Source organism: Oncorhynchus keta, chromosome 34 (assembly GCF_023373465.1).
Source record: "Oncorhynchus keta strain PuntledgeMale-10-30-2019 chromosome 34, Oket_V2, whole genome shotgun sequence".
Classification (NCBI taxonomy): Eukaryota; Metazoa; Chordata; class Actinopteri; order Salmoniformes; family Salmonidae; genus Oncorhynchus; species Oncorhynchus keta.
The window spans coordinates 36,797,885-36,811,572 of record NC_068454.1 but is presented as its reverse complement, the minus strand read 5'-3'; the positions used below and the strand labels follow the sequence as shown (position 1 = coordinate 36,811,572).

The 13,688-nt window shown below is 42.0% G+C and overlaps 1 protein-coding gene across 7 annotated transcripts in view; it reads right to left on the bottom strand.

Annotated features, from left to right (window-relative positions):
- Window positions 1-11,682, bottom strand: part of LOC118367036 (disintegrin and metalloproteinase domain-containing protein 23-like) — a 38,589-nt gene extending 26,907 nt beyond the window's left edge. For 3 of the 7 annotated variants that reach the window (XR_004822064.2, XM_035750001.2, XM_035750005.2), the window contains exons 1-6: window positions 11,399-11,655; window positions 10,311-10,537; window positions 9,470-9,546; window positions 3,992-4,055; window positions 1,774-1,856; window positions 1,566-1,629 (exon numbers count right to left, since the gene is read on the bottom strand). Coding sequence is in view for 6 of the 7 variants with exons in the window: in XM_035750001.2 (XP_035605894.2) it covers window positions 1,566-1,629; window positions 1,774-1,856; window positions 3,992-4,055; window positions 9,470-9,546; window positions 10,311-10,537; window positions 11,399-11,474 (591 nt within the window). In the remaining variant the exon portion in view is untranslated. Of the gene's footprint in view, window positions 1-1,565; window positions 1,630-1,773; window positions 1,857-3,991; window positions 4,056-9,469; window positions 9,547-10,310; window positions 10,538-11,398 lie in introns of all 7 variants that reach the window. The other 4 variants (XM_035749999.2, XM_035750003.2, XM_035750000.2 and 1 more) reach the window with 3 other exon arrangements.
- Window positions 11,683-13,688: the final 2,006 nt, after the last annotated feature.

Sequence of the window (13,688 nt, the reverse complement as noted above, 5' to 3'; positions counted from 1 at the left end):
GATGGGCTGAGAGTGGCTGAGGGGAGGGATTAAAGAGCTGAGGTCTATGGTGATAGGTGGGATGGGCTGAAAGTGGCTGAAGGGAGGGATTAAAGAGCTGAGGTCTATGGTGATAGGTGGGATGGGCTGAAAGTGGCTGAAGGGAGGGATTAAAGAGCTGAGGTCTATGGTGATAGGTGGGATGGGCTGAAAGTGGCTGAAGGGAGGGATTAAAGAGCTGAGGTCTATGGTGATAGGTGGGATGGGCTGAAAGTGGCTGAAGGGAGGGATTAAAGAGCTGAGGTCTATGGTGATAGGTGGGATGGGCTGAAAGTGGCTGAAGGGAGGGATTAAAGAGCTGAGGTCTATGGTGATAGGTGGGATGGGCTGAAAGTGGCTGAATGGAGGGATTAAAGAGCTGAGGTCTATGGTGATAGGTGGGATGGGTTGAAAGTGGCTGAAGGGAGGGATTAAAGAGCTGAGGTCTATGGTGATAGGTGGGATGGGTTGAAAGTGGCTGAAGGGAGGGATTAAAGAGCTGAGGTCTATGGTGATAGGTGGGATGGGCTGAAAGTGGCTGAAGGGAGGGATTAAAGAGCTGAGGTCTATGGTGATAGGTGGGATGGGCTGAAAGTGGCTGAAGGGAGGGATTAAAGAGATTATGTCGGTAACGTATTATTGTTATGTGATTGCTGTATATAAAAGTACCGTATATGTAAAATATATGTCAAATGTATGTGTAAAATGTATGTTTATGTATGCGAACCTGTAAGCACCGAAGAGAGGGGATGGTGGATGGGATAATAATAAAAAACAATTATTTAAAAAATGTAAAAGTATATTTTTTAAATGATAAAACAATTGTCAACAACCAACTTGAGAGAACTTTAAGTATTTTGAAAAGAATAATGGGCAAATGTACAATCCAGGTGTGCAAAGAACTTCTACATTTACATTTACATTTAAGTCATTTAGCAGACGCTCTAGACTTACCCAGAAAGACTCACAGCTGTAATCACCGCCAACGGGGATTCTAACATGTCTTGACTCAGGGGTGTGAATACTTATGTAAATGAGATATTTCTGTATTTCATTATTTTATTTTTTTTGCAAGAATTTCTAAAAACATGTTTTCACTTTGTCATAATGGGGTATTGTGTGTAAATGGGTGATACTTGTTTTTTATTGAATCCATTTTGAATTCAGGCTGTAACACAACAAAATGTGGAATAAGTCAAGGGGTATAAATACTTCCTGAAGGCACTGTACATTCTATGCTTATATAACTTTTGGAAAAGCTCAATACAGATTAGTGAGGTATAACCATTTCCACACGTGCAGCACTTTGTTATCATTGTGTCCTTCACTATTGTAAACCATGGACTTCCTTCAAAAACAAGAACACCCTTGTCAATGGCAAACATACCATTTTTACGAGATAACCTAATGTGCTTTACAGGAAAAGGGAGGCTTTAGTAACAGTAAAAGTGGCAGAAGAGATCCTAGCAGTAGCACAAGTAGAGGTAGAACAAATAGTACTTGTGTAGCAAAGATTTTGAAAAGCCTAAATATGAGGAATAACTTACAATTGAGTGAGTCTGTTGCAAAGGCTCAATTAGATACACATAGAGTCCATCATCAAACATTCCGCTGTCAGGTAAAGAGAGAGGGAGCGAGAGGAAAAATGAAGAGAGAAGACAGTCAATACTAAGTCAATAGCAGCTGTAGAAAGCACCGATATCTACAAGTATTCTGTGCACAGACTTTTATGTAAAACTGCTGGTGTTCACTTACTGCAGCCCATTGCAGGTAGACAAGGCCACATTAGAGTCATCTTCCCCCCTCACCTGGCCATGGTAGTAACAGTGCTCACCACCCTGAGGATACACAGAAACAACATTTATACAATACTTATACAACATCACATATACCTACTGTAGAGCAGAGGGCAAATCTGAGACATATACTGTACACTCAGTGGCCAGTTTATTAGGTACATACATCTAGCACCGGGTTGCCTCCAGAAAAACCTCCAGAACAGCCTGAATTGTTTGGGGCATGGAAACATTACTCAATTGGTATCAAGGGACCTAACGTGTGCCAGGAAAACATTCCCTACACCATTACCCCACTGCCACCAGCCTGTACTGTTGACACTAGGAAGGACGGGGCGATGAACTTATTCTGCTTATGCCAATTCCTGACTCTGCCACTCAGCATGAAGCAACAGGAACCACTCCTCAATTGTCCAGTGTTGGTGATCATGTGCCCACTGGAGCCGCTTCTTCTTGTTTTTAGCTGATAGGAGTGGAACCCGGTGTGGTCGTCTGCTGCAATAGCCCATCTGTGACAAGGACCAACGAGTTGTGCGTTCTGAGATGCCGTTCTGCACACCACTGTTGTACTGCGCCGTTATTTGCCGTTATTTTCACTGTCATCCGTGAAAAGCCAAGGAGGCCGGCCGTTTCTGACATACTGGAACTGGCGTGCCTGCTACCGACAATCATCGCCATGCTCAGTCGCTTAGGTGGCTGTTCCACTGGATGTCATAAGGTGAATGCACCAATTTGTAAGTCGCTCTGGATAAGAGCGTCTGCTAAATGACTTAAATGTAAATGTCACTTGTTTTGCCCATTCTAGCATTCAATCGAACAGTAACTGAATGCCTTTATGGCTGTCTGCCCACTTTATATAGCAAGCCATGGCCACGTGACTCACTGTCAGTAGGAGCGAACCATTTTCGTGAACGGGGTGGTGTACCTAATAAACTGGCCACTGAGTGTACATACCAACATTACTCGATGGGTTTGGAGTGGAGCTTCCTACAAAATATTCAGCAAACAAATACATACACGGCGTACTTATCACATTCACAGCTGTACCATATGAGTCAATATATAGCAATGCAACATAACTCAGATGGAGTAGCCTACTTTCTACTCAGCCCAGGGTGTATTCGCTGGATTATTGCAACTTTGTCGACATTTGACTGTTTATTCAGTTGGAGAGACTATAAAGGTGTGCAATATGTCATCTGCAGCCTGGTTTACGCATTCAGCTCACATTTATAAATAATATCTTTCTGCAGTGTGGGTTGTGGTGGTGGGCCTCAAACTAATGGCTGTTCTTCTTCAGACCTCATTGGTCCACATCACTTTCCCTCTCCCTCATCTGTGACTCAGTTATCAACTAGGCCCAGGGTGAGCAGAGGACACTCTCTCTTTCACTCCTACCATCCCACACTGCATAGCTACTGCAGAGCACCAGCGTCTCTAGCTCCCCTGTCACGTGACCTGGGTTCCAGGCAGCCAGGCAGGCAGGCAGGCAGGAGAGACAGGAGGCTGCAGGGGAGCGGAGTGGAGCTGTGCTGAGTCAGCTAGCTCCACTGTGCCCAACCCCTCTACCTCAACCTGATTCAGCAACACCAGCAGCAGCGGTACAGTAACTAACACGGGCACACAGCAGCCAACTATCACATCTCTAGCCTCTTTTACCTCTCTCTTGCTTGCAGTCTATCCCTCCCTCCTTCCCTCGGTCTTTCTCTTACATCACTAAAACAGGTGCAAACAGCATCAGGGTGGATAAGATAAAGTGTAGTTATACTGATGATGGAGCACCATTGACATGACGAGGTTAGCTAATGGTAATCAATAACAGCAATGTTAGGATACATCAAGACCAAGTGGATAAATAACATCAAAGTAGATGTGTCAAAGTACCTCTGTACCATTCAAGGACATTTGATTTGTTTTCATGTCTGTGAACCCCAGTGGTCCTGTCAACATAGTAGGGTGAATAGTTTGGATGTCTTTAAGCATTTTGCTGCATTTTGCTTTAACTCTCCACTTGTTCTTTGATTGCCCCTAACTAGCCACAGTTAAACAAAACAATACACCCTGTAACAGCTGCAGGCCCTGTACCTTCCACAGGGAACCAATTAGGCTCCTCTGAAAAAAGAGAAAACGAAAAACAGGTACCCAAACAGAGTGGGTGTTCTGGCTGGAGATGTTACCTTTGATAGAACAGGTTTACCCTCCTCATAGTGGATCTCCACATAATCCGCCGACAACAAGTCACTAGGAAGTAAAAGGAGAAGGGCGTGGGTTAGTGACATGTTGTGTGTCGGTTGTGATGACCTGCAGCCCTAACCGTCTGGCTGTGGTCTGGCCCTGGTACTGTGACTTACATGGCGGTTTAGAGGAGTGCACCCTGTTAAACAGCTACATTCAACAATCACCACAAACCTTCGGTAATCCTCTTCAAAAGCCCCAACGTCAAGTACACCCACATGAACTTAAAATACACCCACACCATCTCACAGTTAAAAAGGTAGCTTAAACACTGAATACTGTGCAGCTATAAAAAGAGTAGGTAAGATGCTTCAGTTCGAATGAGGAGAGGGAGGGAGGGAAACATTCTTTTTGTTAGGCTGCCAGGTGGTTGAGACAGTACAAGAATATGTATAAGATAGATACAGTATAATACAGCATAAATACACCAAGCTGCATACTCTGCAAGATTATGAAAGACAGTCAACACACAATTGTGACAGACTGCTTCCAAAAAGGGATACAGAATCCATCACAAAGCTGGCATTTAGTGAACAAACCAGGAGAAATGCTCTTTTGTAGTTCAAACCAATGTAAAATCTGTTCTAACCTTTGAACAACATCTAGAGCAAGAGAACATCTAAAACAACTCATAATTCAAAATTGTATCATTATTTATTTATTTTTTATTTTTTCTAAAATGAGTAAGTACATTGATTAGAAAGAACATCCATAACAGGCAAAGCACATAGAAAGAACATCCATGACAGGCAAAGAAAATAGAAAGAACATAGAAAGAACATCCATGACAGGCAAAGAACATAGAAAGAACATAGAAAGAACATCCATGACAGGCAAAGAACATAGAAAGCACATAGAAAGAACATCCATGACAGGCAAAGAACATAGAAAGAACATAGAAAGAACATTCATGACAGGCAAAGAACATAGAAAGAACATAGAAAGAACATCCATGACAGGCAAAGAACATAGAAAGCACATAGAAAGAACATCCATGACAGGCAAAGAACATAGAAAGAACATAGAAAGAACATCCATGACAGACAAAGAACATAGAAAGAACATAGAAAGAACATTCATGACAGGCAAAGCACATAGAAAGAACATCCATGACAGGCAAAGAAAATAGAAAGAACATAGAAAGAACATCCATGACAGGCAAAGAACATAGAAAGAACATAGAAAGAACATCCATGACAGGCAAAGAAAATAGAAAGAACATAGAAAGAACATCCATGACAGGCAAAGAACATAGAAAGAACATAGAAAGAACATCCATGACAGGCAAAGAACATAGAAAGAACATAGAAAGAACATCCATGACAGGCAAATAACATAGAAAAACAGCCATGACAGGCAAATAACATAGAAAAATAGCCATGACAGGCAAAGAACATAAAAAGAACATCCATGACAGGCAAATAACATAGAAAGAACATCCATGACAGGCAAATAACATAGAAAAATAGCCATGACAGGCAAAGAACATAGAAAAGCAGCCATGACAGGCAAATAACATAGAAAGAACATCCATGACAGGCAAATAACATAGAAAAGCAGCCATGACAGGCAAATAACATAGAAAAATAGCCATGACAGGCAAATAACATAGAAAAGCAGCCATGACAGGCAAATAACATAGAAAAATAGCCATGACAGGCAAAGAACATAGAAAAGCAGCCATGACAGGCAAAGAACATAGAAAGAACATCCATGACAGGCAAAGAACATAGAAAAGCAGTCATGACAGGCAAAGAACATAGAAAAGCAGCCATGACAGGCAAAGAACATAGAAAAACAGTCATGACAGGCAAAGAACATAGAAAAACAGCCATGACAGGCAAAGAACATAGAAAATCAGCCATGACAGGCAAAGAATGTAGAAAAGCAGCCATGACAGGCAAAGAACATAGAAAAACAGCCATGACAGGCAAATAACATAGAAAATCAACCATGACAGACAAAGAATATAGAAAAGCAACTATGACAGGCAAAGAACATAGAAAAACAGCCATGACAGGTATGGCATTGATACAAGTAACTAAGAATATCATATCCCTTTTCAAAATGGTGTCAATGAAGCAAGACATGATAAATGATTGTGTGAGGCTTTTGCTTCACCTTGAGCACCACTGTCCTCCAGGCTGTTCCCACCATCTGACTCAGCGAGCCATGTCACACCACACCGTTACACACACTCAATGTTAGCTGACGACTGACTTCAAGAGATTGACATTTCTGCCACAATGGCGCTTTTCGGGGCAACCTTGTAGATCTCATTCAAAACACCCTCGCACCCCTGGACATACAGCACCTTTTGCTGCAGAAAAGTAGAAAAAAAGATACAAAAGAAGTGTCTTTGGAAATGTGCTGTACGTGTGTGACATTTTGGAGCATTGCTCAGCGAGTGGGCTGGAAGTGCTGTGCACAGTTGAGTGTAGAGAGAGAGAGAGAGAGAGAGAGAGAGAGAGAGAGAGAGAGAGAGAGAGAGAGAGAGAGAGAGAGAGAGAGAGAGAGAGAGAGAGAGAGTCAAAGCACCAGTGCAGTGTCTGTGAGAGATTCCTGAGTGAGGGGCTATTTTTAGCTTGACGTATGAGGCAGGGAGAGGAGAGTGTGCCACAGCACTGTGAGTGTGTGTGTGAATGTCTGTGTACATGAGAGAAAATGTGTGTATGTGTGCGTACATGCATGTATGTGTGAGACAGAGACAGAGAGTGTGTGTGTGTGTGTGTGTGTGTGTGTGTGTGTGTGTGTGTGTGTGTGTGTGTGTGTGTGTGTGTGTGTGTGTGTGTGTGTGTGTGTGTGTGTGTGTGTGTGTGTGTGTGTGTGTGTGTGTGTGTGTGTGTGTGTGTGTGTGTGTGAGTGGGGAAGAGAGAGAGAGAGAGAAAGAGCGTGGAGGGGAGAGAGGGGAGAGTGCGGCATTGCAGAGTGTGGAGGGCTGGAGCAGTGGAACGTGAGTGTACCGAAGTGTGTGTATGTGTGTGTGTATAGAAGGGAGGCCAGAGAAGTACATGTCGCAATGTGTAATGTGCAGCCAGTGTGTATGAGAGTGTTTATGTGTTTGGGGCCAAGGAGTCCTACCCTGAGGTATTTGAGTCCACAGGAGACTGAGTTACACAATGCAGTGGTAGAGGAGAGGGGAAAGACCAGAAACTGCAGGAGGTTCTGGGGCCTGGCGAAAGACCAGCTCCAGCCCAAATCCCCCATTGACACATGATGCTGTCATTGCTTTCGCCCTGGCACATGGAAATAATCAGTCTGCTCCTAATTGAATAGTGATGCTCAGGGAAAGGGAGGACAAGACATACTGTACTGCAGCCCAGACCACTGCATGACTGAATCAGCCCCAGATCAATGCTAATTAAAACACAGAGATATTATGAGACTAGTAGATACCCAATCTAAACCTACATTAAACCATCTGCATATAGGTTTTCCATGAAAACTATATAGGTTTTGACATTGAAATGACAATAAAACACAGTTCACTGTTAAATAAGATCCTTTATCTACTGCCTCAGAGTCAGATGAACTTATCAATACCATTTATATATATATATATATATATATATTTTTTTTAAACCTTTATTTAACCAGGCAAGTCAGTTAAGAACAAATTCTTATTTACAATGACGGCCTAGTGGGTTAACTGCCTGTTCAGGGGCAGAACGACAGATGTGTACCTTGTCAGCTCGGCGGCTTGAACTTGCAACCTTCCGGTTACTAGTCCAACGCTCTAACCACTAGGCTACTCTGCGTGCAGTTTGAAGGAAGTTGCTAACTAGCGCTAGCGCAATTGCTAAATAGTGTTAGTGCTGCTAGCAGATACCCTTAGACTTCCAATTATTGTGCTAACGGCTAGCAGATACCCATAGACTTCCAGTCATTGCGCTAGTGGCTAGCAGATACCCATAGACTTCCAGTCATTGCGCTAATGGTAGTTAGCATTGGCTCGCAAAACTACCTTTAACGTCCTTCATACTGGACAGAGATACATAAAATGGTATCCACAAGTTCATCTGACTCTGGGGAAGTAGAAAAATCCTGAAGTATCCCTTTAAGAATAGTTAACTCTATTATGCTGAAAATATGTTCTCCAGGTGCAGAAGTAAGATGAACAGCGAGCAGTACAAGTTGCACCCATTGGCAGGTTGCAGACCTATCTATATTTAGATCAGCATTCTCACAGCTACAACAGTGAGCAGAATTCATCCTACCCATAGACACAGACTAAAAAGACCTGCACCAAAAAATCACACTCACATAATACTCACAATCAATGAAAACAACATAGGATCTGGTCACAAAGAACAGCTTCTCTTCACTTCCGCAAGGTTACTTATTGTGTAATTATTGTCTGATCCAAAAACACATTTTCTCTTGATTAAATGCTATTGTTCAAAGCCTGACTGTTGGGACTGAGAGTAACAGGAAAACTAGTTTGTGTTGTGAGGCCAGGAGAAGTTATCAGGTCAGGGACAGGGCACCGACCCCTCATGTCTCGACATGCTTCCTGCTGTAGTTTATTGTGTGTGTGTGTGTGTGTGTGTGTGTGTGTGTGTGTGTGTGTGTGTGTGTGTGTGTGTGTGTGTGTGTGTGTGTATCATCCCACCTCCTCTGACAGCATTGGTCACCATGACCACTTCCCCCACCCCCTACCTTCCTACACATGGTCACCAAACCACACTACCTTCAAAGGGCTGCCAAGAGTCTCCATGCTTCCCCATACCTATATTCAAAGACAATGCATTTGCCAGGCTCTTATATGAGTGCTCATTTAGCTCTAGGATATTATAATCAGCCCACAACATAATGTATGTTCATGGTCATAGGAGCTAATGTTCTTCATGTGACAGCTCTGAGAAGACTGATGGTGGACACAACATGAGGTCTACCATTGATGAGACACACAGGCAGTCTCTGTCAAGAGGTCCTGTTCAATCACCATAGCAAAGACTCATGAGGCCCTGCATTAACCTGACCGATAGTACACCTCATTACTAGTGAGGAAAATCACTTACAACTCCCTTGGAATCATGGGGACCTGTCACTTTGATTTAAAGATGACCCATCCAGCCCAACATGGTGCTCTCCGTATCAATGAGTCTAGCACGGCGGCCCTGCAGAATGTGGCTACTGTTGTGACCATGACCTTGATAACAGAAATTGTAGTTGGATGTGTTCCACACACTGGATCTGGATCAAAATGGAAGACTCTTCAGAAAATGACTCCTTATGTTTATATAAAATGACCTCTCTGCTGTAAACCATGAAATAACAACAGCTGGGCAACACCCAAATGCCTATATCCATCACTGTTAGCTAATACCCATGCCTATTTCAAAAGCTACAAGATCCGCCTGCTAACCAAACCGTATTGAGTAAGAGAAGCAAGGTATGAAGTAGACAAAAACACTTACTTGTTTAACGTTAGGTCCAGTACAAATCTGGAGCCAAAGGCCTCTAACTGGAAACTGGCTTGAGCAAGGTGGACCGCCTGTGGGAGAGAGAACGTTAAGCACATCACAGGTCCTTGTTTTTAGTGTTTATCAGGTTGATTTATTTTCTAATTGTAGGTTTATTGGGAGAATGGATGCCATTGGTAAGGGTAATGGTAAGACTAGTTATACCACTATAAAAATTAAATGTATTATTATTATTAATAGTTATATAATTAGAATCTTATTTCTATGGTTATTTAATTGAGAAATTGTAACTGTAATGACCTGTAAGGAATGCCATGCCAACTTCACTGCCGAGCCAAGTTAAGTAACTCCCCTGCATATCAAGTAAAATAGGGCATCACCCTCATAACATGAGAGAGGAGGGGAGGATAGAGCGAGACAATGCTCTCATTGATGATTCCTTCTATCATTTAAATCAAACTATACCCATTCATCCGTTTACTTTATCCAGTGTGCCAACATGGACAAGTGTACTGCCATTGGCAAGCATAACCACCACTGCACTCCAATAGGTTCAGGGGCGGCAGGTAGCCTAGCGGTTAGAGCGTTGAGCCACTAACCGAAAGGTTGCTGGGTTAAAATCCCTGAGCTGACAAGGTAAAAATAGGTTGTTCTGCCCCTGAGCACGGCAGTTAACCCACTGTTCCCCGGGTGCTGAAGACATGGATGTTGATTATGGCAGCCCTCTCTGATTCAGAGTGGTTAAATGTGGAAGACACATTCAGTTCCACAACTGACTAGGTATCCCCCTTTCCCCAATAGGATAACAATCCCAAGTTCTGACCAGAAGTCGTACCTGGTCATGACCCTCTGTGACCTGGCTCCTAGCCCGGGTGTCCAGGTCATGGTAGGTGCTCTCTGAGTCCTCGTTCAGGTAGTAGATGAGCCGAGAGGGGTAGGTGATCACATGCTCAGCCGCACGGTGACTTGTGTTGCCTGTGGCCGCTGCTGCAGTTGCCTCTCGCTCCGACAATAATGACACTGCGTCCCTCTCCACCACCTCATTCTCTCCTCCTTGAGAAACTGCAGAAGAGGAGATACCATACGAGCATGACAGTCAGTCTATACTCTGCATAGCCCCAACATAAGGAAGCCTGTCAATCATAATCTAATCATGTAAACAATTGCTGCTACTGCAGGAAGTGATTATGACTTCACCATTCCTCCAGGACACAATTGAGAGAGTTAAGTGTATAATGTTGTGTATTAGTACCATTAGAGTATGGCAGTAAACTATGACATTCCTTTTTCAAGGTCTACCTAAAAATAATTATATGGGGATTCCCATAAACAATTAAATACAAATGTACATAAACTCAAAATAGTGTTAAATTGCACTACAAAAACCTATATTTGAAATATAAATTGAATATGACAGACTGGGTAGGCTTCTTCATGTTGTTATGCTGAATATTATTATACTAATGAAAATAGAACAGTTCAATTCATAATTAAATTAGCGCTTAATATAATAAAGGAGTGCCTTGTTAAGGTCAACATTAAGGTAAACTGCAACAGCAGTTTATAAAGGTGTTTTGATCTTTGAGGTACTAATAATTAGACACAATTGTACAGCTAAAACGAGTTCATCTTAAACATTTGTCTCGGGTTAACTTAGCTATATTTCATGTTCATAAACCTGAACAAAAGATGCCGAGGTGCTTTCGTCTGCCCCCTCTCTCACCGTCACTTAAAAGGGCTCGGCATATTAAATTGTCCTCCGGACACAGACAGATCCGTCCCAAAATAGAAACGGCATAGCGAGAAAATCCAACATATCTATCATAAATATCAGATAATGACACAAAGAAGCATGCGAGTTATTAAATGTAACTGATACCGTTATGAAGGGACAGGATTGGGCTAAGAATATGCAGTACATACCAATTGCCGCTATGGATGGATGGAGCCAGGACGCAAGAATGCTCAAGAGCAAATTTGCCAGAAATATCAAATGCATGATTCATATTTGATATCTGAAATATTTTTATATCAACACGTCAACGCAGTAATTAGCTGGCGGCCCATTATTGCAGGGAAGATGTCGTTTACGGGTAATTCTTCATGTATCCAGTCAGAGGGGGAGAGGACTCCTGCAGCAACGGGCGGAGGGGGAGGGGGGCGAATGGAAGGCGGTGGCCAGCCACTCGAATTCAACGAGCAGACTCCTCCTGATTCTGCATCCGCGCAAGTGCCGAGTCTGCCACAATTCAACACAAGTCCACCCTTTGCCCGCGCGCACATAGCACAGGCTCGTGCATGAGCCTTAAAGTAGCCTACATGCAGGTGATAGAGAGCCCGGGTCATCTGTTTTAAACTGCATCACATCCGTGCTGCAATTATGTACTCTGTCTATAGTGTATGAGGTCATACCTATTCTGATTCACACTCTATTTTACTCTACACTCTATTTTACATGGTCCAAAGTAAATGGTGAGAACGTTTTGTGATGTGGTGGTCTATGTATTTAGAAGGCTGATTATTATTTTACTGTATTCTGCACCACAGTCTTTATCTCTGTCTAAACTCAAATTGGTAAGCATCATAACAGTTGGAGAGCTATTTTGATGAGAATGATTTAATTGTTTTGTTAATCATCTTGGCTTTCCCTTAAAAAATGTTAGTCTATTAGAACGCAGCAAAATGAGTGGGAGTGTTGTTGACATTAATATTTTCGTAATTTAGCAGATGCTCTCCAGAGCAACTTACAGGAGCAATTGGGGTTAAATGCCTTGCTCAAGGGCACATCAACAGATTTTTCACCTAGTCGGCTCGGCAATTCAAACCAGCGACCTTTTGGTAACTGGCCCAATAGGCTACCTGCTTGACCGAAGTCTATAGACCAGCATTTCCCAAACTCGGTCCTCTGGACTCCAAGGGGTGCCCGCTTTGTATTTTGCCCTAACATTACACAGCTGGTTCAAATGATCAAAGCTTGATGATTAGTTGATTATTTGAATCAGCTGTGTAGTGATCGGGCAAAAAACAAAATGTCCATCCATTGGGGTCCTTCGGGCCTAGTTTTGGAAACCCTGCTATAGACTAACCTAAATGGGGTACACTGTAATAAATTACTCTTTGGATCAACCTAAAAATAACTACATCAACTGGTTGCAAGTAAATGAGTTAGGCGTTCTCAATTTTTTTAAATGACATTAGTTGAAACTAGATATGTGATTCAATGCCTGTTCAACTGTTATATTTGATTATTAACTAACCTATATTTCAAGTTGCAACCTATGTCAACTTACTTTGGTTAAACCTAATAAATAGCATACATACAATATACTGTATACAATCAGTTATACCGTATTTACTTTTACACTTCAGAATTACCCATCCACATTTCTTAAATTAGGCTACAAGTAATTAAATACATTTCCTGTTAATCAAGATATTATGTTGGTTCCATAACATGAAATATTGATTCCAAACACTTTCATTACATAAGACTTCCACATTAACTTGTTACAATACTGTAACCAAATGGTGACCATCTCATCAATAGACACCTTTCCATGATCTTTAGTATTACAATACACAAATATATACTGAATTTATAATCAAGAAAAACTGAACACATTTTCTGGAATGACATTCACTTTCACGGGTGACCAAAAATAACTAACGTAAAGCCACGCCCCCACCCCATAGATCACACCTCCAACTCTAATGATAGGCTGCCATCGCTAAATTGCACCCACCATATGCAATGCGAATGCAGATGAGGCGTTTCATTCAATTTAAAAAATCACATTGATCTTTCAAATTCTTTATTTGATTTCAGACAAATATAATAAAATAGGTTGAACTGAGCAAAGCTTAATTTTGGATCATACCAATCAGACAAATTACTTCAGATGAGAAAGTGCCATCCCACTTTTTACAGCGGTAGGATCTGTCTTGGGCAATTCTGTGTGATACAGATAGGATCTATATCACATAAAGATCACACAAAATTGTCCAAGACAGATCCTAGTTACTATCGGAGTTAGTGGGAGAGTATGTCTGCTTCACTAAGGCTGTGTTGCTGTGTTTTAAATATTTGATAAAGCTTTGCGTATCCTTTGCATAACACATGGCACCTCCAGATTTCATGGCCATCACACTCTTTTAAGCAGTCAATAAAATCCACACAGAGAGCTGCACTTCAATCATGATTTTAAGGTAGTGC